This window comes from Scyliorhinus canicula, chromosome 21 (genome assembly GCF_902713615.1).
Source record: "Scyliorhinus canicula chromosome 21, sScyCan1.1, whole genome shotgun sequence".
NCBI lineage: Eukaryota > Metazoa > Chordata > Chondrichthyes > Carcharhiniformes > Scyliorhinidae > Scyliorhinus > Scyliorhinus canicula.
In genome coordinates this window covers 48,165,580-48,190,852 of record NC_052166.1, presented here as the reverse complement: position 1 = coordinate 48,190,852, position 25,273 = coordinate 48,165,580, and the positions used below count along the sequence as shown (strand labels likewise).

Genomic DNA, 25,273 nt, shown 5'->3' with positions numbered 1-25,273 from the left:
TCAGCGCCTTGCATAGTTTTAGCAGGACTTCCCTATTTTTATACTCCATTGCCTTTGAAATAAAATGCCAACATTCCATTTTCCTTTCCCATTACCTGCTGAACTTGCTAGCTTTTTTGTGATTTATACACTAGGATTACCAAATGCGCAGCATTCTCCATTAGACAATATTCACGTCCTTTAATCTTCCTGCAAATGTGCATAACTTCATATTTTCCTACACTGTATCCCATCTGCCAAGTTTTCCCACTGACCTAACCTGTCTATCCTCTATAGCAGGGGTGGGCAAACTACGGCCCGCGGGCCGCATGCGGCCCGCCAAAGGTATTTCTGCGGCCCACCAAGTCATTAAAAAAAAAAAAAATTTAAAAAAATTTTTTTTTTTAAGGTTAATGGGGGGGGGGGGGGGGGGGGGGGGCTGTTGGGTTACTTACTGGTATAGGGTGGATACGTTGACTTGAGTAGGGTGATCATTGCTCGGCACAACGTCGAGGGCCGAAGTGCCTGTTCTGTGCTGTACTGTTCTATGTTCTATATGAGGCGCCCAGAATCATAACCAGGTGAAGTAATTATTTTACTTAATATACTATGCGGCCCTTTGTGAATTGTGAATTTCTGAATGTGGCCCTTGCACGGAAAAGTTTGCCCACCCCTGCTCTATAGGTATGTGAACCTTACCACTTGCTGTCCCACCTATTTATGGGTCATCCAGGGCAGCACGGTGGCACAGTGGTTAGCATTGCTGCCTACGGCGCTGAGGACCTGGGTTCGAATCTCGGCCCTGGGTCACTGTCTGTGAGGAGTTTGCACATTCTCCCCGTGTCTGCGTGGGTTTCGCCCCCACAACCCAAAAGATGTGCAGTGTAGGTGGATTGGCCGCGCTAAATTGCCCCTTAATTGGAAAAAATAATTGGGTACGCTAAATTTTTTTTTTAAATTTATGGTCATCCACAAGCTTAGCAATAGCACTTCCCTCATCCAAGTCATTTATATATTGTAAATAATTGTGGCCCCAGCACCCATCCCTGTGACCCTCCACTAGTTACAAGTTGCCATCCTGAAAACACCCCTCTTATCCCAACTTTGTCTTCTCTCAGTGAGCCCATCCTTTATCCATGCTAATATACTACCCCAAAACAATTTTTGCAAACTGCATTTGTATAATGCATTTTGCATACATTAAAAATTGTCATAAACCTCAGGATTTTTAGAATCAAGTCTATTTCCATTTATTACAAATGTGCCTCTAATTATTTTGTCAAAGGATAATCTCAGAATTCTAGAAAAGTTTATGTTTTCTTATTAATTAGAAAATATCGATTACCATACTATATAGTTGTAGACATATTACAATAAGGTTTGGTTTGGCAATTTCAAATGATACATCGAGAAGGTTAATAAATAACACTGTCCAGACAGGCCACCATGAGAGATCAGACGAAAAGGTATATGAGAGCATGGCTGTAACTTCCTCCGAGTGGCAACCACCGGCGGATTGCCACTCTGGAGGGACTTACCTTTGCTGGAATTGCAAAGCCCCCATCTCGCCTGACCTTCTTCACTCAGTCCAGGTGAGACAGGAAGAGTGAAGCTTGTCCCTGGCTACAGTAGTGTGGTGTGAATGGAGTGCAGCGAAGGAGGACACACTGCCTTTTCACAGCACCAGCTGCCATAAAGCAGGTGAGCTTAAAGGGACCATTGAAATGGCGGAAGTATGTTTCAACGTTAAGTATGGGTGTTCAGTCACTGGTGGTTGGGTGGGGTTGGAATGGGGCAGAATCTGGAGTGTGTCCCCTTTGGCCTTGTTCTGGGCTTTTAAAATAGTTACTCTGAAGTTGGAAGTGTTTTCTTGCCCCCTTCAAACTCTTTTAGAGTAACTATCAAAGCAAAACTGGCAGAACCAGCCAAAATTAGAATTTTAAATTGTTTTTTCAGATGGTTCCCTGCCCAGCACAACTGCCCCGAGAAAGCTAGCACTTCTGGACAATCGCCGGGTAAACCCTTACACTGGAACTTCCTCCACGGATTTCCCAGCACATCATTTGGGTATCCCCCAGTTGAGACTTGGGCAGACAGAAAATTGTGGCTCTATTTAACAGATCTTCAGTCTGGTGTCCTGGATTTACTCAACGGAATAAACAACTGACATACCGTCACCAGAGAAAGCACAACTGGGTAATGAAGTCACAAGGACCTGATAAATTCACTCCTTCATTGGGCTCCAAGAGCCATCGGTAACTTGTAGCCCGACTGCAGATCTATTTTGGTCACATTTGAACAGATTTCGGTCTTCAAAGAAACTATTCCAAATCCAATCTTGACATGTAGCAGCTTTCAAGTGGACAGCAAACTTTTAGGGCAGCAATTTATCTCAACCTTATGCTCCAATGATAAGATTGCGGAAGATAATTTCTTTAATAGTATTAATTAATTCCCCGTTTATATAGGTCGGAGATTTAATGCAGATCTGAATAACTGAAGCGTGAAGAAAACATTTCTAAAATATACTGAAAACTAATGTACAGGAAAAGATCAGCTTGTCCATTCTGATGACTGGAGTATTTTGACTGAACATCCATCTTATCTACCACTTGTCCCATCGCAATAAACAGTATCCAATCTCCTGGGAGATAGCTATTTTCCCCTCTACCCTACATCACCCTCTACTACTTTACCAAAGTGGTCACTACTTATGCCAATCTTGATAGGCGGATGAGACATTAAACTGTCCTCTCAAGTGAACTATTTTGAAAAGCAGTTGAGCATGTCTAGTATCCAGGCCAAGATTTATCTTTTGCTCAACATCAGAGAGATATTATCTGGTCATTTTCACATAGTCACTTGTGGGAGCTAGCTGGCGCAAATTGACCATAATTCTTTGGTAGCCAAACACTTGGGGAAATTCGGAAGTCATTTAAGGTGCTATACATAAATGCAAGTCTTTCTTTAATTATAGAGTCCCCCTTATGCCCTGTCAACTGAATATAGTTACCAAGGCCACAGGCCCTGCACGGCTTAGCCACTTGCTGGATAAATAAGTTTGGTTACTGGGGCCTATAACCTGTATGAATGTTCAAGTTCAATGATTTAGAACATGTTAATTCAAGGAACAGATTAACAACACATGCATCAACAACAGTGAATTTAAAAGCATAGGTTAATGCTGGTGGCCCAATGAAAGGAATGCATTTTACCTTTAATAAATTCCAGAATATGCTTTTCCCTGCTTTCAAGCAATAGTCTTACACAGACTGTCGTGAAGTATCTGTTGGCAACCTCTTTGTCTCTCAACACTCTTTGTAAGAGTCTTTCAAGGTGTGCCTGAGTAGTCTGAAGTCCCTGACGGCATCGTGTCAAATAAGCAATATATGGAGCCCGTTTTCTTAAGCAAAGAGAACAAAATGATTGTCGACTTAAAGTTCAAAAAATCCTGCCAATTTAAAGTTACATAAATTCAATGGCATTTACGCTATAATGTGTAACAGACATCAAATGTGAGGTGCAGGAAGCTGATAACTATAAAGAAAGGCGTACATGATTGCCCAATCAAGCATCAGAGACTAAAGGAGTCCCAATATAATGGGTGTGGGATGATTATTGATCACTGAGAAAACCCGATAGGTTACTGAGCACATATAATCCATAGGGAAACCAAAAATCTAGCTCAGTTGAATTTGAAGCACCAGTCATTCCAGTGCCATTTTTCAAATAGAATTTGTGTCAACACACTATGTTTTAATGCATTAAAAAGTAGCTCCCTCGGGAAGCACGGTGGCGCAGTGGTAGCACTGCAGTCTCACGGCGCCGAGGTTCCAGGTTCGATCCCGGCTCAGGGTCACTGTCCGTGTGGAGTTTGCACATTCTCCCTGTGTTTGTGTGGGTTTCGCCCCCACAACCCAAAGATATGCAGGGTAGGTGAATCGAATACGCTAAATTGCCCCTTAATTGGAAAAAATTAATTGGGTACTCTAAATTTTAAAAAAAAGTAGCTCCCTTTCGAAAACCGTTCTGGGGAGAAGTTGGCAAATCAATCCCATAATGTGAGAGATAATTTATCTGTCGATTTTTTAATTGTTGGTTAAGGGATAAATGTAGTCAAGGGTGCAGAGAGTGGTTCTCACTTTCAACAAAAAAGTGTTATGGCATACTTAATATTGACACAAAGCTGGGTGGGAGGCTGAGCTGTGAGGAGGAGGAAGACATGCTTCAGTGCGATTTGGACAAGTTGAGTGAGTGGACAAATGCCTGACAGATGCAGCATAATGTGGATAAATGTGTGGTTATCCACTTTGGTGGCAAAAACAGGAAGACAGATTATTTGAATAGCTATAGACTGAGAAAGGGGAATGTGCAATGACACCTTGGTGCCCTTGTACACCAGTCGCTGAAAGTAAGCATGCAGGCGGTAAAGAAGGCAAATGGTTTGTTGGCCTTCATTGCGAGAGGATTCGAGTACAGGAGCAGGGATGTCTTGCTGCAATAATACAGGGCCTTGGTGAGACCGCACCTGGAATATTGTGTGCAGTTTTGGTTGCCTTATCTGCTATCGAGGGAGTGCAGCAAATTTTTACAAGACTAATTCCTGGGATGGTGGGTCTCATGTATTAGGAGAGACTGAGTCAGTTAGGATTATGTATTATGTTTGCTGGAGTTCAAAAAAATAAGACACGGTGCCGGGGGGGGGGGGGGGGGGGGGGGGGAATCTCATAGAAACCTATAAAATTCTAACAGGACTAGACAAGGTTGATGCCCCCAATGACAGGGGAGTATAGAAACAGGGATCACAGTCTAAGGATACGGGGTAAACCATTTAAGATTGAGATGAGGAGAAATTTCTTCACCCAGAGTGGTGATCCTGTGGAATTCACAACCGCAGAAAGCAGTCGAGACCAAATCATTGTATGTTTTCAAAAACAGAGTTAGATATAGTGATTGGGCTAAAGGGATCAAAGGATATTGGGGGTTGGGGGTGGGAACAGGTTACTGAGCCTGATGATCATAATGAATGGCAGAGTAGGCTCGAAGCTGAACACTGCTCCTATTTTCTATGTTTCGATTCATGTGAACAGACAACAAATTTCTAAGTACCCCCGTGTCAAATATTAATGCTTACAGTATCCATCAACCAAACAGCAGTCTAAAATTTTTACCTGTAATCCTCAGCAATGGCAGCTAGTAACTTGTGGCAGGTTCTACTGTCAAATCTGCCAACACAGCGCATGGTTTCCTGAATTTGTGCCATCAGGTGCTTATCCTGCAAGTTGATGGCTTCAGCCAGCTGAACTTTGAGAAAGCAGACAATCTCATTGTCTAAAAAATAAAGTCCAAAAATTAGTCTATAACTATGACAGTCGTGTATTTGATTGACAAAATATCAAGTCACAAAATAGGCGAGCAATCTGATTAAAATACCCGTCTTCAAGAGTAGAATGAGCACAATGACATGCAGGTAGAACAAGGATTGTTTGTGTGAAGTCCTTATGAAGTTCCGTACATGAATTAAGAAAAGGTGAAACAATGCAAACCAACATTTGTATCACAATAGCTGAGCCTGAAAGCACTTCCGTGGTCTCTTACTGCAAAACTGAAACAACTCCATTTTATTCATTGGTTATCCTTAAAATAGAACTGCTGAACTTACTGCCAGTTTGTACATTGCTGCTGCTGGAGAAATTATTCAGGTTTAAAAGCTAAAATCTATCTCAAACTATAAATAGTCTTTTTACCTTCTAATTCTCCTTGATCAGGTCCTCCAGGAGGGCCATTTCTTGTTGCTGAATGGCTCACGAGGGGGAATGCAATTGAATCAGCAGAGCACAGAGCCATTCGCAATTTCTTCTTTGCATCTCTAATTGGAAGAATAAAATGCAGGTTTTAGAGTATTGCTAAGCTAATGAAAGGAAACAGTTGAACAATGCACTTCTCACAGAAGACTCTAGATTTAGCTGCTTATTCCCAGTAAATATGGCACAAACAATTCACGCTGGCTAAATTAAAATCTTCACAAGTAAATGTGGGAGACATGTACCTGATAAAATGGGTTGAAAAGTGACATAACACATTGTAGTTGGTCAATCCATTAAGTCCCTGATCCTAACCACACTGCTGCAGTGAACCACCTCGAAGCAGTCCAAGGCAGAAATGCGCCTGAGCATCTTTTCACGGACGACAGAGACCTGGATCAAGGTGGTTTGATTCTTTCACAGTAAGGGGGAAGCAAAGGATGACAGCAGTCTACAAGTTCTTACGGAACTCACCTCAACAACCTTATTGTTGCTAACTGTTACTGCAGGCGAAAATAAATGTTACCTAAAGGAGAATGTGGCATCTTGATTCTGTGCAGTCTGGCTGGCAGAATCTGGCAGATCATCGGCTGAAAGGTTTTGAAGAGTTTCATCACGTGGCGAATCATGCATGCTGTCATCTCCAATAGCCTCTGTACAAAAGCAAACATCACACATTATATTGGAAACATTCACTTTTATAAAATTACAACAGAACTGATTTAAGCTTTGGCGGTTACCAACAAATACAGTTTGGAGATATGGTACAGACCTCCAAATAAAACTCTCGTACCACATACAATGATTTAGGCATGTATTTTTTAGGCTTTTGCATTAGCATCTAAATAAACATGTATGATTGCAACAGAACAATAGCGGAGAATTAATAACCTGCTACATCATTCACAGAAGTAGTTAATTATGAATCATGATGAGATAAATCGAAAAGGAGTGGCTTGAATCACATTTCAAACATTACTAGTTATCATCCCCCTCCCTCACTGTACAGCAATTTTATCCCTTCTCCATCTGCTACAAGCATGAACTCCTATACATGGGAAGATGCCATGGTGCTGTCTTCCTCTGGTCTATTCTTCATTGAAGGGCCAGTGAATACTGGAATGATACATTACTTAGGTGGATATCACAACTCAGCCTAATCCTGTCCTCATCCAGTGTCTAACCATAACCCCAACAATGACAATACAAAAGTTCTTTTTCAGCATAACCCATTGACATGGATCAGTGGTTCAACTTTAAAACATTTACAAGCAGAGGTGCTACTACAAACACTCTTGTTCATACAGACAGAGAATGCAAACTTCTACTTCAGCAAAAGTATTTTTTTTCTCAATCAAACTTAATAGGAACATGACCTACCTGTAACCTCATCATTGGCAACTGCTTCATTGGGGCTGGCTCGTTTAATAGCACTTCTATATTTATCCAGGATATCCTCGGCGGCCTGAGTCTGTGCATTCAACTTGGGAATTGCCTCTTCTGGTGACACACACAAAAAGTGTGAACAAGTCATTCTGACTAGTCTTTAAAAAAATAGATAATTTATCATTTTGTTCTTTAAAGTTTTTGCAAATACTACAAATTTATTATACTATGCTTTAACATATGAAGTGCTATGTTTTAAAAACAAGTGTTGAGGTTTTTAATGACTCCCTGCTGAACGCTCTATATCACAAAGAAGCGAAAGAATTGAATATATTAATTTTAACTCTCAAGAATTGGGCTCTTAAATATGAGCAAATACCAATCATGGCAGAAAACAATTATATGTGCATTGTGGTCAGATTATGTGCCAGTAGCCTGCAAAATAATCAAATATTTTTTCAGTGACTGCATTATAACAATGGCTGTACTAAAAGGCTATTTAAACAAAGCTGGTCACCTTTCCCTGAAAATGATCCATGAAAACTACCAGTGGGTTAGTTATTGTGTGGTTACATTTTATGGCTTAACACTTGGGATCGATCACACCTTCACACAAATTTAACAGCATACTAGATGATCGCCTGCGGCTTTGCTCACAGGCAATCTAAGGCAAGACTGGAAAACATGATTTCGCATGCACAGAAACCAAGAAAATACACCCACCACACATGCACAAGTGAGCAGCAAAATACAGCAGCATCAGCTCCCATATAGATATGGCAATATAGAAAATGCTACAACCCAACGCACAGATCAAGCATCAAAGCTCTAGGAATGCAGCAGAAAGCAAGCGAGCATCCCTGAAAGAGGCGAGGTGAGATCTGTACAAAGATGAAAAGTGGTTGTAGATACTGGAAAATGAAGGTGGGTAATACTTGAGATTTGCTTTGCTCTAGAATTGTTATAGGTATTGGTGGAGCTCATATGGAAAATCAACACTATGAACTAGGACCTCAAATTGTTTTTCCAAGGATTAGACATGCTGCTTTGGTGCTCATTCTTTTGAAACTTCCTAGGGAATGGAAATCTAAAGATATGGTATTTATTTAAGGATAGGATTAAAATATCTAAAGACCTCAGTCTTCAAAGTTTCAAGTAATCCAGTATCTCTGGCGTAAGGGAGTGCATGATTTTCATCACAATTGAGTGCAGTCTGACTTCACTCCTGAATGCCCACTTTTTTTCTTTCGATTAAGGGGCAATTTAGCGTGGCCAATCCACCTAATCTGCACATCTTTGGGTTGTGGGGGTAAAACCCCTGCAGACACAGGGCAAATGTGCAAACTCCACACAGACAGTGACTCAGGGCCGGGATCGAACCAGGGTCCTCAGCGCCATAGGCAGCAGTGCTGATCCGAATGCCCAATTTTTAATTTATTCGACTTCCTTCGGATGTGGGAGGCATTGACAAGGACAGCATTTAACATCCATCTCCTGTTGCCCTGTAGAAATGATTCTACCTCAAACTGCTGACAGTTGTGTGGTACCACCGATTAACGTTTTAGGTCATTTCAAAGGGCGGTTCAGAGTCAAAGACATCGATGTGGTCCTGGTGTCAATTGGTTAAGGGCAGCAGTTTCCTTCCCTGAAACATGCACTCAGTTTTTTTAAAAACAAAAATTTAATCCAACTGTTTCAGTATTACAGATCCCATTTTTATTTCCAGATTTTAAATATACTCTATTAAAATTTATCAATTTTATCTAATCCCGTTATCATTTAAAACATCTCAACCTTCATGCAATGGGTTGCAAGCTTTGTGTACTTTATCATTCCGTCTCCTGACTTATTCAATCACAACCTAAAACCAGTTAAAATTCTGTGAACTGATGCTGAAACTCAGTTAATCGGATCCTCCTCCACAATATTTAGCGTGTAATCATTTGTAGCATCACAGAATGGTTACACAGCACAGGTGGTGGTCATGCAGGTCACTGCGCTGTGCCAGCTCTCTGCAAGAATAATTTAGCTTATTCCACTTCCCCTGCCCTTTCCACAGCCCTGCAAATCTTTTATCTTCAGGTGATTTGTTTCTTAAATAGTGAATGTAGGAAATTTGTCCAAAAGGGCCATTTCATCTGAATATCTTAAAAGCTGCTGGGAATCATACAATGTGCATGATAAGGAAACATTGATCTTAAATGGTTGAATCGCAACTCTTTCAAAGTTACTTCAAGCTCAAAGTCCAATTCTCTGCCCTGCCACATTCAATGAACTCCTGGTTATTCCTAGGATACCAAAGTACATAGGAGTTTCATTAAAGCAATCAACACCCACATTTAGCTTCAAATGTCATCAAATAAGTAGCACTGCTTTGTTTAACCATGTCATGCCTGGTACTCAATACTTCTACTTACCCCGAAAGCAGTTGGATGTGAAGTTTTCGTTTTTTTGGGGGGGGGAATGGTGTGAGAAAAGTGGATGGTGTGGGAACAAGGGTATTTGCAATTTCCAGAATATCCTTCTGCATTTAATTTTAAAACTATAACATTTTGTTTATAAGTTCCCAATCCCTTCACATTATCACAGTTATCCTAGATCTCATCAGCTGTAATGCTTTTGTGGGGACTAGGAGACTAACAGAAATCTGCCTAGCAGTATTTTTACTTCTCAGGTCTGTTGATCTGGCTTATTGACAAGTTCAGCTGGCACTAGAACAGCTGGCTGGCTTACTGACTTCTTGTTTCCCGATGCAACAGATAAGTACATTGCACACTGAATATATCATAGAGGCAGGCATTGCCCTTAACTCCACTCATCAGTACAACGGCACACCTAAGGTTTTAGGCTCCGCAGGGATTTGTAAGTGAGTAGTCCCACAGCACTGACCTATGGGGCAGTGGCTGACTGGATCAATGCAGATGAGTGCACTGGCCTCACTGTTGCTGGTGAGCCTCTAGTTGATGTTGAGGGGATGCTTTTTGGCAAGCTCTCTCTGATTCAGCAGCTGGAGTTCCAATGGATGCGTGCAGAAGCTGTGAACTGACAAATCAGTGAATCCCACATCTGAGCTGAGAGGGGAGGAGAGTGCTTCTGGAGAGTTTTAATTATCTGGTAATTTCCCTTATTCACCCAGGGGAACTTTGATAGAGGATGACTGAGATTCCATTATATTAGGTTTTTATCTCTAGTTGAAAAGGGCAAACCTACAACCATCAAATTCATATTTCCAGTCACATTGCTTCCTTTGTGATTTCCAGTTTTAAAAATTTCCATTTTAGTTGTTGGATGTTATTCACGCCGTAAGCCAGTGGAGAATTCTACAAATCATAGTAAAAAGATCCAGTCACCAAGACTTCACTGGACAGAAGATCTATATCCAGCAACTTCCAATTTTATTCCGCCTATAAGGGCAAAGGAGATCTCAAATGAATGCAAGAGCAAATGCAGATCCAACTATGATTAAGAAAGACAGCATAGCATATGCAGAAAGAACGCGGCGAGGGGGACAAAGGGGAAAATAGGAGACAAAAGAGAAACCATAGTCATGGTGGTGAAAGGGTGAAGAAAGGACATCAGGCACACCAATATTCAAGTGTGATTGAGGTCCACAGAAGCACAAAAGTATTCAATACAAAGCCCAGATAAATCAAGTTACTTCACATTTTCTGTTTTAACATATAAAGGCTACAGGTATTTCCACACCAACCAGAAATTCAGACTTATTAATCTTAGTTGAGCAAAGCATCAGTTCTTAGCTGCCACAGACAAGACATCTAAATGATGCTGGGAAGTGTGCAGAGGTTGGGGATAAAGAGAGAGGGGGAGTTGGAGGTAAGTGGGGGGGGGGGGGGGGGGAAGAGAGAGAGAGAGAGAGAGAGAGAGAGAGAGAAGGAGAGAGAGAGAGAGAGAGAGAGTGAAAGAGAGAGAGAAAGAAAGAGAGAGAGATGCAGAGACTCTCACTATTCCTGTGCATAAGTCACCCTGCTTTAATAGGAGCACTAGGTGGAAAGTAAACCCAGGGAGGAAATGGAAGAGAGAAACAGAAAAAAATGACAACTGGATGATGCCTGGCACTTAAATTCAGAATTTGTTGGCAATCCTTTTCTTCAAATTATACGCCCAAGTTATAGAATTAATAGAATTACGCTGTAATTTATAGAATTTATTTTACATTGAAACATAAATTTAAAATTTAAAGAATCTAAGATCGACATCTAAAGGAACTGGCATCTATAAACACTCACTTCCGACATTCAAACACATCACAGACATCAGCTGAATATCAGACTTATGATAAAGAATTATTATTCACACTGTAAACAGTAATAACAATTTGTATCCATAGAAAACTTTTAATGGACAACAAAGAATCCCTGAGCATTTCACAGAAGTATAATAGACAAATATAGATACAGGCAAGGCTTAAGTAATCAAATTATGATAAATAAACCCATTGAGATTTTAAATATCGTGGGAGATCACTTCCCCATCTCCCCAAGTTACAGGAAGACCAAGCTCTCCTAAAACAGGTTAACTAAAACTGCATACAATATTCTAGATGCAACCTCACCAATGCTAGATATAACTTTAGAATTTTTTCCCTAAGGGCAGCACGGTGCTGCAGTGGTTAGAATTGCTGCCTCACGACGCCAAGGTCCCAGGTTCGACCCCGGCTCTAGGTCATTGTCCGTGTGGAGTTTGCACATTCTCCCCGTGTTTGCATGGGTTTCGCCTCCACAACACAAAAGATGTGCAGGTTAGGTGGATTGGCCATGCTAAATTGCCCCTTAATTGGAAAAAATGAATTCGGTATTCTAAATTTATATTTAAAAAAATTTCCTCCCTGGACCAACATCTTGTTACCTATTCTAACACCCTATGCTGACAATCTTTCATATGAATTTCCCTTTCAATTGAAGATCTTCTTCCTGCTAAGATACAGTAAGCAGACTTTACTTCGTAAACCATGCTATATTTCAACGTACTGTATACTACTAATCACGACTTACCATTACTCAAATTGACAAATTCAGGCCCACCTTGGGTAATTCCACTCTGCAAGACATTTATGTAAATAGTTCCTTGAAATCCCCGCACTCTACTGCTTTCAAGCCAGAAACTTTCCAATGAAAGCCAACTCACTGCTGTCCATTCATGGGCCGAGTCGTCAATTACATGGTTCAGTATGAAATTCCTTTTCAAAGTTAAAGCTAGTTATGCAACTTCTCACCCCGATCCACTAGATTCCCAATTCCTCAGAAAATCAATACATTGGCCAAGCATAACCTGCAGCTTCCGACCAAGGTCTCTCCCTCAAGCTGGCTCTTTATCCTATTCCTTTGCAATAGCATGCAAATCTTTATTTGTCTGTGGGCCATTTGGCTGCCTTTTAAACACAAGAGTCGCATTTGCTCTGGGTTGTAATTCAAGGTCAATGAGTTCTGGGAAATATTGGTCAGAAGATTCACAATCTCCTTGGTCAACTCCTTCAGAACCTCGGGAGAAAAGTCATCACGATCAGAGGTCTGGGCCAACTGCATCAACACCAATCCATCCATGAGATTTATAAGGATTATACTCTATACGTTCACAATTTCTCATTTTGATCGTGATCACTGTTAAAAATTCATGGTTTAATATCCACCGCACTCTGAGGTAGTGAATTCCAGATTCACGACCCTTTGAAAGAAGTAACTTCTCTTTTCAGTTTTAAATCTGCTACTCCTTATCCTAAAACCGTGACCCCTTGTTTTCGACTGCTCCACAAGAGAGAGCATCTGCTCTGCCTTTTATCATCTTATATACCTCAATTAGATCTCCCCTCATTCTTCTAAACCCAAGAGTATCAGCCTAAACCCTTTGAAAGTAACTTCTCCTCATTTCAGTTTTAAATCTGCTACTCCTTATCCTAAAACTGTGACCCCTTGTTCTCGACTGCTCCACAAGAGAAAGCATCTGCTCTGCCTTTTATCATCTTATATACCTCAATTAGATCTCCCCTCATTCTTCTAAACCCAAGAGTATCAGCCTAAACTGCTCAATCTCTCTTCACACGACAAACCCTTCAACTCTGAAATCAATCTGGTGAACCTACTCGGAACTGCCTCTAATGCAATTACATTCCTCCTCAAATAAGGGGAGCAAAACTACACACAGGACTCCATGTGTGGTCTCACCAATGCCTTGTACAGTTGCAGCAACACTTTGCTGCTGTTATACTCTACTTTAGCTATAAAGGCCAAAACTCCTTCTGTATTACCTGCTGTACCTGGATACTCGATTTCTGAGATTCATGCATGAGGACACCCAGATCCCTCTGACTGAAGCATTTTGAGGTTTCTCACCATGTATATAATAATTTGCCTTTCCATTTTTTCAACTAAAATAGATAACCTCACACTTACCCACCTTAAAGTCCATCTGCCAAATTTCAGCCCACTCACCTAACCTATATCCATTTGTAATTTCCTCATTGCAACTTATTATCCCATCTATTTTACAGTGCCATCTGCAAAGTTGGCTATAGTACATTCTACTCCTACATCCAAGTCTAAAATATATATCGTAAAACGAGGACTGAACCCTGTGGCACCCCACTAGTTATATCTTGCCAATCAGAAAAAGACCCGTTTATCCCTAGTGCGTCAGTTTGCCAGTCTTTTATCCAAGCTAATAAATTACTCCTAATCCCATGTGATCTGGCGTTGTGCAGCACTTTATCAAATGTCTTCTGGGAGTCCAGATATACTATATCTGCAGGATGCCCATTATCCACTTGGCTTGTTCCATCTTCAAAGTATTCTAGCGGGTACAGGGTGGGGGGGGGGGGGGGGGGGGGGGGGGTTGTTGGGTTACGGGTATAGGGTGGATACGTGGGTTTGAGTAGGGTGATCATTGCTCGGCACAACATCGAGGGCCGAAGGGCCTGTTCTGTGCTGTACTGTTCTATGTTCTAATGGATCTAGTATCGATGCTGCCATTTCCTTTAAGATCCCAGGATATAGGCCATGAGGCCATGGGACTTCAATCCCAATAGTTTGTTTAGCTCTTTTTCCCGATTGATGATGATCATTCTAATTTAGCGTTACTCTTTATATTACTGTTTTATTGACCCTTTGTTGATTTTTAAAAGTTGCCCAATCTTTCAGCCTGCACTGGACTTTGTAATATAGTATGCCTTTGTTTTTGTCTTTAACTTCCTTGCTCAGCCATAGATGTTTTTCCCCCTCTTAGTCTTTTTTCCTCTCTGGAATATATTTCAGTTAGGATGAATTGAATATCTCCTGAAACAACTGCCACTTGGTTCAATTACATGCCAATATAAAGACGAGCTACACATAAATTGAAGCAATCCCTGCTTACAGATTGACTATTCCCTGTCTACAATCGGCAGGAATGTTGAGAATACTGAAATCCCTCAGTCACATTAAGATCACAATTATGATTTCTCACAATAGTCATCTACCATCCGGATTGTTAAGTGTACTAAGGATTAATGCTATCACATTTTTTCCTATTACACCTTGGCTGGGATTCTCTCCTACGCGGCAGGGCGGGAGTTCCCGGCGTGTTGGAGTGGCTTGAACCACTCCGCCGTCGGACCGCCCCAAAGGTGCGGAAGTCTCCGCGCCTTTAGGGGCCAAGCCCTCACATTGAGGGGCGAGGCCCGTGCCGGAGTGGTCCCCGCTCCGCCGGCTGGCGTGAACGGCCTTTGGCGCCACGCCAGCCGGGGCCAAAAGGACTTAGCCGGCGAAGGTGGTTCGGTAGGTGGTTTAATCCACGCCGACAGGAGGGGCTTGTCAGCGGCGGGACTTCGGCCCATCGCGGGCCAGAGAATCACCGCGGGGGCCTGCCGACCGGCGCGATTCCCGCCCCCGTCAAATCTCAGGTGGCGGAGAATTTGGGATACCGGGGGGGGGGGGGGGGTTTGACGCCGGCCCCGGGCGATTCTCCGACCCGGTGGGGGGTCAGAGAATCCCACCCCTTATCTTGAAGAATGGCAGAGGGGTGACCCAAATTTATGAGAGGTTTTGATAGAGAATGTTTCCTCTTATGGGGAGGAACATAACATGACATTCAATGGCATTATCATCACTGAATCCCCCACTATCAACATCTTGGGAGTTACCATTGACCACAAACTGAACTGGACTAGCCTTATAAATACTATGGGTACAAAAGGAGGTCAGAGGCTAGGAATCCTGTGGCAAGTAACTCATCTCCTGACTCCCCTCTTTCTACAAGGCACAAGTCAGGAGTGTGATGCAATATTCCCCACGTGCCTGGATGAGTGCAGCTCCAACAATTGTCAAGAAACTCAATACCATCCAGGACAAAGCAGCCCGCTTGATTGGGGCCCTTGCACAAACATTCACTCCCTCCACCACTATCGCACAGTTGCAGCAGTGTACACCATCTACAAGATGCACTGCAGGAACTCACCAAGGCTCCTTAGGCAGCACTTTCCAAACCCATGACCACTACCATCTAGAAGAACAAGAGCAGCAGATACATGGGAACACCACCACCTGGAAGTTCCTCTCTAGGCCACTCCCCATCCTGACTTGGGTATATATCGCCGTTCCTTCACTGTCGCTGGAATCTTGGAACTCCCTCCCTAATGGCACAGTGGGTGTACCTACACCACATGGACTGCAGGGATAAGGAAGGACGTAATTCTAGACACAAATCTAGTGGAAGAGTGTTTGGATTTGTGCAGGCACTTCCAAAATTTGATGAAAAGCACGTCGAGACATTCAAACAAAATATATGAGAAATATATTTGGACACTGCTCTTCAGAGTAAACTAGTAGGTAGGGCTAGTGAAGTCTATGTGTCCTTGTCAGAGGAAAGGTCTGTGGTACGATACAATGAAGAAACTATGTTGAGTGCTTACGAGTCAGTACTTCGACAATGGTTTTGAAATGGAGGCCTAGAAATGTAAGAAACAGTCTGGGCAGTCTTTTATTTTGAATTGGAAAGGGTTAAACAAAGTAATTTTGATAGGTGGGTGAGAGCATTAAAAATGGAAGAAACCTACGACGCCTTTGGAAAAGTAATTCTGTTGGAAGAATTTAAAGATGCTTTGGCTGCAGTGATAAGAACATGTGGAGAAATAAGAGTTAAAACTGCAAGACAAGTAATTACTGGGAGTTGGTTCATAGATCAAAGCCATTTTTTCGACATATCTTTAATTCAGATAGAAAATGGGAAGGTGTGAGAAAAGACAGTCAAGCAAGAGAGGGAGTGGTTGAAAACTCCAAAGAGATTTCACCTCAAAACAAAAAAGATGGCACTGAAGGAATGAGATGAGGAAAGTTAGATGCATTCATTGCAATAAATTGCGCCACACCAAATTAATATGCTGGCTAATAAACGGAGAGCCGGTTGGAGTTGTAAATATTAAGAAAGGAACTATTAAATCAGAGAAGCCCGTAGGATTCATACACGAGAAGACCAAACAACAGGGGTGCAAATGTGTGCACAAATTGTACAGGGGCAGAGTGACCAGCAGGTGGCGGATGTGTTTAGGAATTTGGTATCTGAAGGGAAAGTCATGCCATGTGTAAAAAATGGGATGGGGAAAAGATATAAATATTTTAAGAGACACAGGAGCGAATCAATCTGTAATATTATGGGATTGGTAGGAATGTGGGAAATTAACAAGTGAATTTGAGATGAAAATAATAATAATAATAATAATAATAATAATAATAATAATCGCAATCGCTTATTGTCACAAGTAGATTTCAATGGAGTTACCGTGAAAAGCCCCAAACAATAGTCAAGTAACAAGACTAACAGACATCAAGAGGAATAATGAGACACAATTTTCCCAGTAACAAGATTAGCAGGAGTCTAGAGACATGCAAGTGCGAATTGCCATATCAGTAACATTGGCTGCCAGAGATCAGTGGGGCTATACAAATGATAACTTCCAAAGGCAAGGAATTTGAAAGAAGTATACAGCAGAATTCACAGAGGGTAATATCAAAGAAACAAAACTGTACAACTGCCAGCAACCTCATTGGGGAGGAGGCTAGTTCTCCATCCAAACAGTCAGACAGGCCAGTTCCATCTAAGTCTGTTCCAGCTCACATTTAGAGCCACAGCAGAATGCAGATATTCCAGATAAAAGACGCAATTTTGTGCCTTCACTGAACCAGGAAGAAACGTTTTCCCAGACATGGTCATCCAAGTGGTTTTGTGTGGTAACTATTAACTGGATTACAGTGGTGTGGCTGATGCTTGATTGTCCTCTGAAATGGCTGGGCAAGTTGCTCAGCTCAAGAGCAGTTAAGGATGGACAACAATGGGCCTCGCCAGTGACAACCACATCCCATGAAAGAGTAAATGCAAAAAGAAACTTGAATTTAGCTCATGGAGTTAGAAGGACAAACTAAATGTTACCATCCCCATGTTAAGGGGCGGTACGGTAGCACGGTGGTTAGCACAGTTGCTTCACAGCTCCAGGGTCCCAGGTTTGATTCCCGGCTTGGGTCACTGTCTGTGCGGAGTGCGCACGTTCTCCTCGTGTCTGCCTGGGTTTCCTCCAGGTGCTCTGGTTTCCTCCCACAGTTCAAAGAGGTGCAGGTTAGGTAGATTGGCCATGCTAAATTGCCCTTAGTCTCGCACTATCAGCGAGGTCCTCAACAGGATAATGATGTTTGTACATTTGAAAGCCTCCCACGTCAGATATTGATTTACCCTCAAACAACCACCCCCAATTTAGGTTCTTCAGTTCCTGCCTAATATTGTTATAATTAGCCTTCCCCCAATTTAGCACATTCACCCTAGGACCACTCTTATCCTTGTCCAGCAGCACTTTAAAACTTACTGAATTGTGGTCACTGTTCCCGAAATGCTCCCCTACTGAAACTTCTACCACCTGGCCGGGCTCATTCCCCAATACCAGGTCCAGTACAGCTCCTTCCCCAGTTGGACTGTCTACATATTGTTTTAAGAAGCCCTCCTGGATGCCCCTTACAAACTCTGCCCCGTCTAAGCCCTGAGCACTAAGTGAGTCCCAGTCAATATTGGGGAAATGGAAGTCTCCCATCACAACAAACCTGTTTTTACTCGTTTCCAAAATCTGTCTATCTATCTGCCCCTCTATCTCCCGCTGGCTGTTGGGTGGCCTGTAGTAAACCCCCAACATTGTGACTGCACCCTTCTTATTCCTGATCTCTACCCATATAATCTCGCTGCCCTCTGAGGTGTCCTCCCGTAGTACAGCTGTGATATTCTCCCTAACCAGTAGCGCAACTCCGCCACCCCTTTTACATCCCCCCTCTATCCCGCCTGAAACATCTAAATCCTGGAACGTTTAGCTGCCAATCCTGTCCTTCCCTCAACCAGGTCTCTGTAATGGCAACAACACATAGTCCCAAGTCCTAACCCAAGCTCTAAGTTCATCTGCCTTACCCGTAATACTTCTTGCATTAAAAAATATGCACTTCAGGCCACCAGACCCGCTGTTTTCAGCAACATCTCCCTGTCTGCTCTTCCTCAGAGCCATACTGGCCCTATTCCCTAGCTCTCCCTCAATGCTTTCACGTTCTGACCTATTGCTCCGGTACTCACCCCCTGCGGTACTCGTTTAAACCCTCCCGTGAGGCACTAGCAAACCTCATGGCCAGGATATTTATGCCTCTCCAGTTTAGATGCAACCCGACCTTCTTATACAGGTCACACCTGCCCCGGAAGAGCTCCCAGTGGTCCAGATAACGGAAACCCTCCCTCCTACACCAGCTGTTTAGCCACGTGCTTAGCTGCTCTATCTTCCTATTTTTAGCCTCACTGGCACGTTCCACAGGGAGTAATCCCGAGATTACAACCCTAGAGGTCCTGTCTTTTAATTTTCCGCCTAGCTCCCTGAACTCCTGCTGCAGGACCTCATGCCCCTTCCTGCCTATGTCGTTAGTACCAATATACACAACGACCTCTGCCTGTTTGCCCTCCCCCTTCAGGATGCCCGCTACCCGTTCGGAGACATCCTGGACCCTGGCACCAAGGAGGCAACATACCATCCTGGAGTCTCTTTCATGTCCACAGAAGCGTCTATCTGTGCCCCTGACTATAGAGTTCCCTATGACTATTGCTCTTCTGCGCTTTAACCCTCCCTGCTCAACATCAGAGCCAGCCGTGGTGCCACTGCTCCGGCAGCTGTGGTTTTCCCCTGATGGGCTATCCCCCCCGACAATATCCAAAGGGGTATACCCGTTCGAGACGGGGACAACCACAGGGGATTCCTGCACTGACTGCCTGCCACTTCTGGTAGTCACCCATTTCTCTGCCTGACGCTTGGGTGTGACCACATTTATATAACTACTATCTATGATGCTTTCCGCCACCTGCATGCTCCTAAGTGCATCCAAATGCTGCTCGAACCGAACAATGCGGTCTGTGAGGAGCTCGAGTTGGGTGCACTTTCTGCAGATGAAGCCATCTGGGAAGCTGGAAGCCTCCCGGACGTGCCACGTCTCACAGTCAGGGCACTGCAACCCTCTAATTGACATTGTGTCAATTAATTAGTAAATTAACTTTTAAAAAAAATTTTTTTTTTTTAAAGTTACTGTTAACACAATGACATTGCGTGGACTACAGAAAAATGAATGCGATCATCAGGAGGGATGTGTTTCCCTATACCATAGTTGGAGATTTGGACAGCCTACATTCATCACAAGAATAGATTTGCTAAAGGACTGTTGGCAAGTACCTTTGTCTGAGCAAGCAAAGGAAATCTCAGCATTTGTGATGCCAAATATACTTTATCAATTTTAAGTTATGCTGTTCGGGATAAAGAACGCACCTGCAACATTTCAGAGACTAACGACTAACGTTATCTACGGTCTAAGTCATGGTGTACCTTGACAATTTAGTGGCATTTAGCCGAAGTTGGGAAGAACATCTGCAACACTTAAAATAACAGTTTGAGCGCTTAAAAGAGGATAATCTGGTCATGAATTTGACAAAAAGTGAATTTAAAGCTCAAATTTTCATATTTAAGACATCAAATCGCTCCACGAGATGCGAAAATACAGGTGATTTGAGATTTTCCAGAACCTACAAGAGATTTCAAGGTTTCTGGGAATGAGTGGATTCGATCGTAAGTTTGTGCCGAACTTTAGCTGTGTGGTAGCTGTGTTGAACAACAAGGTGCTAGATTCGCCGATTTGCAGACTAAGTGCTGACAGCTGGCGTGGGAACAGTGGTGTTTTACGCCAGAAAAACGCACCGAGCCTCCATTCGGTGGAGGGCGAGCAGCTGGGCAGGGCCGGCTTTACCTGCAGATACGGTCGGTGAATTGCCGGGTACGTGGCCGCACATTCGCATGGTGGCGGCACACAGTGGCCGCACTGTACAATATGGCGCCGGCTGCACGTGGACCCGGCCTGCCAATTACTGTCCCCAGTAACCCCCCCTCGCCGCCCCAGGACTACCCCCAATGAGTTCTCCAGTACCCGCCAAAGCCCCTTCCCCCCTGCTCGCGGAACGGTTTCCCCCCAACTGTGGTGGCGCTGTATTCAGTCCAACAGAAAATCCCATGAGTGACCCACGCCTTTGGGAACTCGACCCATCGTGGGCGGAGCATCGGGGGAGGGGGGGGGCCTCAGGTGACATCCTGAGTCCATCCACATGGTGTTAGCCGTACTCCCCGAGTACGCCGTTTTTTATGGGGCGGAGCATCGCAAAAGCGGCACCGCCCCAGTTTTCGGCGCAAACAGGGATTCTCTAGATGATCGCCAAACGCGATTTTGGCGTCGGCGACCAGAGAATCCAGCCCAAGAAATTTACCCAAACTTCATTCCAACATTTGAAAACTGTGTTGACAACAAAGCCAGCATCAACCGAACCAAATTATGACAGTTTCAACTGGTTGTGGATGCTCGTGACAATGGTCTGGGAGCTGTGTTGTTACAAATGATGAACTTGAGAAGCCTGTGGGGTATTTTCAAGGAAATTAACTAGTCATCAGCAGACGTATTCGACAATTGAAAAGTAGACTTTAAGTTTGGCATTGGCCTTGCAACATTGAGATATATGTTGCCAGTAACCCAGCACAGGCAATTATACATACGGACCATAACCCCTCAAACATCTGGAGAAATTTCAAGATCGGAGCATCAGGTTAATTAAATGGAGTTACTACAACCTTTCAATTTAAAAATCATTCATGTGTCCAGGAGAGAAAACGTCATTGTGGATACTTGGTCCAGGGTGTAAAAGAAATATTTGGGAACATTGGGTGTCAATCCTCTGGAGTATATTTTATATTAATGCATGCTTCGAATTCTTTGTATTGGTTGATAAGGTAGAACCGATAAGAAATGGTTGAGAAATGAAACAGTCTTTCAAATTAGGTTTTTTTTTTAAAAAAAGAGTGGATGTGTTAAGAATTGGGAAAATTGAGATTTAAGAAAAGGGAGAAACAAAGCAAAACAGGGAGTTGATTAGAGATGCCTGGAGAAATTATCAGATGCAAATTTGCCTTTCATTAGACAACAAGTACTTTACAGATGTGATTAGAGAAAATACTGGGGCTATAGAGGTGGTAACTTCAATGTGCAGGGATAAGGAAATGGACACATACATGACAAAACCCAACTGCACATATGAGTAACCCCAACGGGAAATAAATAGTATAACTATAGAACCAAGGAAGAGAGAGAAGCAGTTATTTTCTGCCTTCGCTAAACCTGAACACTATTTCCCCGACATGGCCACCTTAAACTGCTTGTGGTAATTGGGGACTTATTTGCTGCATTTAGTTCATAAAATTACTTTAAAATGTGGATGTTGTTTGGGAAAAGTGTCTTCTCAGAGTTTGGGCAGAGTTTGGGGACTGAGGGAAAGCTTTATGTAAAACTGTGTGTATAGTCATCAGTATACTCAAGTGTCATAGCTCGAGTATTATAGTCCTTCTTGTCATCTATGTGTTTGTCTTTCCTTTAAGTTAAATAAATATTATTTATTATTCATACAATGACAGGACTGTTCCTCATTGGGTTGTACACCATTCCTCACAAAACATTGTATTTTCAAGGTACCCTTCTAGGTTTTTGGGTATCCTCACATTCAACATCTGTATGCTTCAACACACCAGTTATTAACAACCAATGGACCTACAATAAATAAAATTAAACAATGCAATCCCCACGACATTGTATAAATTCCAGAATCCATTAATTGAAAATGGAATTTCAATCACCATAAAACAGGCTTTGCCACCCATCCACTTTTGTTTGCTGATACTGGTCTTAAAGTTGGTCAGCAGAGGGTGCAAGAGACAGCGTTGATTCTTACTAATATTTTTCTCCCTTCAAACAAGGATACATACATTCAGAAGCCCCCAACTAATACATGGCTAACTGTATCTAGAACTGCTTTAAATTTATGCCTCAATGCCAATCATCTAGAATGGGAATTACAAGTCAAATGTTACAAGTTGACGAGTACCGTGTCAAAAGTGCATGAGACTTGGACGAGAGAACTGGTTCATTGCCTGCCAAACCATGCCAAAAATGAGAGAGACTCAGGCAACGACTTTCTCACAGGTGGTAACATTTGGAATAAACTGGTTGAAGACAAAATGATAAGAGAGGAGCTAGGAACCACCAAGAGGGCAAAAATCCTACCATTTCCACCAGGAATGGGAAATTTATGTTTACGAATGTCAAAGACAAGACTATTTGTCAACAGTGTAGACTCGAGTAAAAGAGTTCATTTGTAATGTCATCACAAAACAAGATGTGGAGATGCCCGTGTTGGACTGGGGTGAGCACAGTAAGACAACACCTGAGGAAGGAGCAGTGCTCCGAAAGGTAGTGTTTGAAACGAACATGTTGGACTTTAACCTGGTGTTGTAAGACTTCTTACTGTGATCACAAAACAATGCATGTAAAATTTCAAGAAAATTTCCGTTAAACAGTACAATTCAGGCGTACAGAAGTAGGGAGTTAAAGGGAATCTTGAAAGCTCAGCAGTCACTCTACAAAACCCATGGCTAAAGGCAAGGTGAGCAAAGAGGTGTCTTTTCGCATCAGCCATCGGCTGGTGAAACATAAACCATTCACCGATGGCGAAGTTATCAAATGAAATGAAAATCGCTTATTGTCACAAGTAGGCTTCAAATGAAGTTACTGTGAAAAGCCCCTAGTCGCCACATTCCGGCACCTGTTCGGGGAATTGAACCATGCTGCTGGCCTGCCTTGGTCTGCTTTAAAAGCCAGCTATTTAGCCCTATGCTAAAACAGCCCCAAGGAGGCTAGGACGGTTTCTGCCAACACTTTGGTCAAAGACAAAGGTGAAATGATGGCAGCCATCAAGAGCATTGTGCTAGGCGCTTTAAGAGTAGCCAGAAGGGTGGAATCGTTGTCCGAAGACTTGACTCAGCAAATACACCAGGACGTATCGGACAGTGAATGTTTCGCACTGAATCAGAGATGACGGATTCGGCCCAACTGATTGTAAGGTTCAACAACAAAGGAGAACTTTCTCACTCTTTTGTCACTCCAAGAGAAGAGAAGAGGCGAGGATGCCTACAACGAACTCAGATGTTTGACATCTTGCGCACTCGAGGTGAAGGCCTACTTTGGTTCCACATACCTCACCAAGATGGGTTCTTTGCAAATGAAAATCATCAAGTCCAAGTGTCGCACTCGTCTCACAGATGCTCATCTGATGGTCTTTACGAGACTGGCCACCTCAACCTACGACCCAGATTTCACAGCACTCAAATAGTGTAAAGCACAAATTTGGGAAGTGCTCTGCAATTTTGTTCTTTAACTGAGGACCACAGGCCGTTTCAACTTGAACACATTCACCACACTGATCACAAGCACACTAAGAATAGGTGTGTGTTATGCATAGTGTACATTTTTGGGGGTTATGGTAAAGTCGACTTAAGAGTCGACTTTAAGCTGCATTTAGATTCTAAATGTGATCTTGCACTTAAAAAGGTTGGAGAACACTGATCTCGCACAAGCTGATAAGCAAGTGTTCAGACATAGTAAATACAAGGGATTACACAAGATGTAGGGGCAATTCTCTGAGCCCCGCGCCGGGCCGGAGAATCGCCGTAACTGCGCCACCACGCCCAGACGCCGGCGCGCGATTCTCCGAGAGCCGGAGAATCGGCGCCATTTGCGCTGGCACGGCGGCAGCTGCTGGAATCGTCCGCTCCTAATGGGCCGCGCAGATACGACAGAGTCCCACCGGCACCGTTCACCCCAAGTCACTGCCGGCGGGAACACTGCACGTACAGTCGGGGGGCGGCCTGTTTGAGGGGGGGGCGCTCCGATGGCGTCTGGCCCGCAATTGGGGCCGACCAATTGGCGGGCCAACCTCTTCCCCCCCGCCCCCTCACCGGGGCCTACTTTCCGGCGCAGCTGGCACCGACGCTATGTTGTGCCGGGGCCGGCGCGCTAAAGAAGTCCCCCGCGCATGCGCAGGTTGGCGCGGAGCGGAGTGAACCGCTGCAGCGCCATGCTGGCCCCCTGTGGGGGCCAGAATCTGTCGTACCTGGGCCCAGTTCGCGCCGTCGAGAAACGCGACAGCGCGAACACTTAGGCTCCATATTCGCGAATCGCACCCTCCGGGTCAGTGGGGTGCTCTTTCCAAGGGCCGGTGCAGACGCAATGGGTTGACTGGCCTCCTTCTGCACTGTAAATTCTATGTACAGCACAGAAACAGCCATTTAGCCCAACCGACATTTATATTTCTTTCAATTCCTCTACAATTTTTGATCATCTAAATCTATCATAAATTTAATTTAAAGAGCAAATAACTACAGAGGCTGGAAATATGAAATAAAAACACTGTTTTAGTAGCAATTTTATTTATTTCAATTTAATCCCAGGTTCAGCTCCCTTGCAATTCAATTCAGGCATTAACATATCAAAATTTATTTTGATTTACCATTAACAGACACCAGATTTATTACTTCCATCCAGTCTGATGGTCTGTATGCTCAGCCACCGAGATCACCAAGGGGCAGACTCTTAATGTATTTCAGTTCAAACACAACTTCTAAGTAGTTTTAGACGCATTCTAGATGTATGGGTATCTTGGACTGCAGGTGCCAAGCTGATGACCCAATT

The 25,273-nt window shown here is 43.3% G+C and overlaps 1 protein-coding gene across 15 annotated transcripts in view; it reads right to left on the bottom strand.

The window, feature by feature from the left end:
• Window positions 1–25,273, bottom strand: part of gapvd1 (GTPase activating protein and VPS9 domains 1) — a 138,937-nt gene that overhangs the window by 11,629 nt on the left and 102,035 nt on the right. For all 15 annotated transcript variants that reach the window (XM_038782130.1, XM_038782134.1, XM_038782124.1 and 12 more), the window contains 5 exons: window positions 7,164–7,283; window positions 6,310–6,436; window positions 5,727–5,848; window positions 5,151–5,310; window positions 3,195–3,382 (listed from right to left, as the gene is read on the bottom strand). In XM_038782130.1, the coding sequence (XP_038638058.1) occupies window positions 3,195–3,382; window positions 5,151–5,310; window positions 5,727–5,848; window positions 6,310–6,436; window positions 7,164–7,283 (717 nt within the window). The remainder of the gene's footprint in view (window positions 1–3,194; window positions 3,383–5,150; window positions 5,311–5,726; window positions 5,849–6,309; window positions 6,437–7,163; window positions 7,284–25,273) is intronic.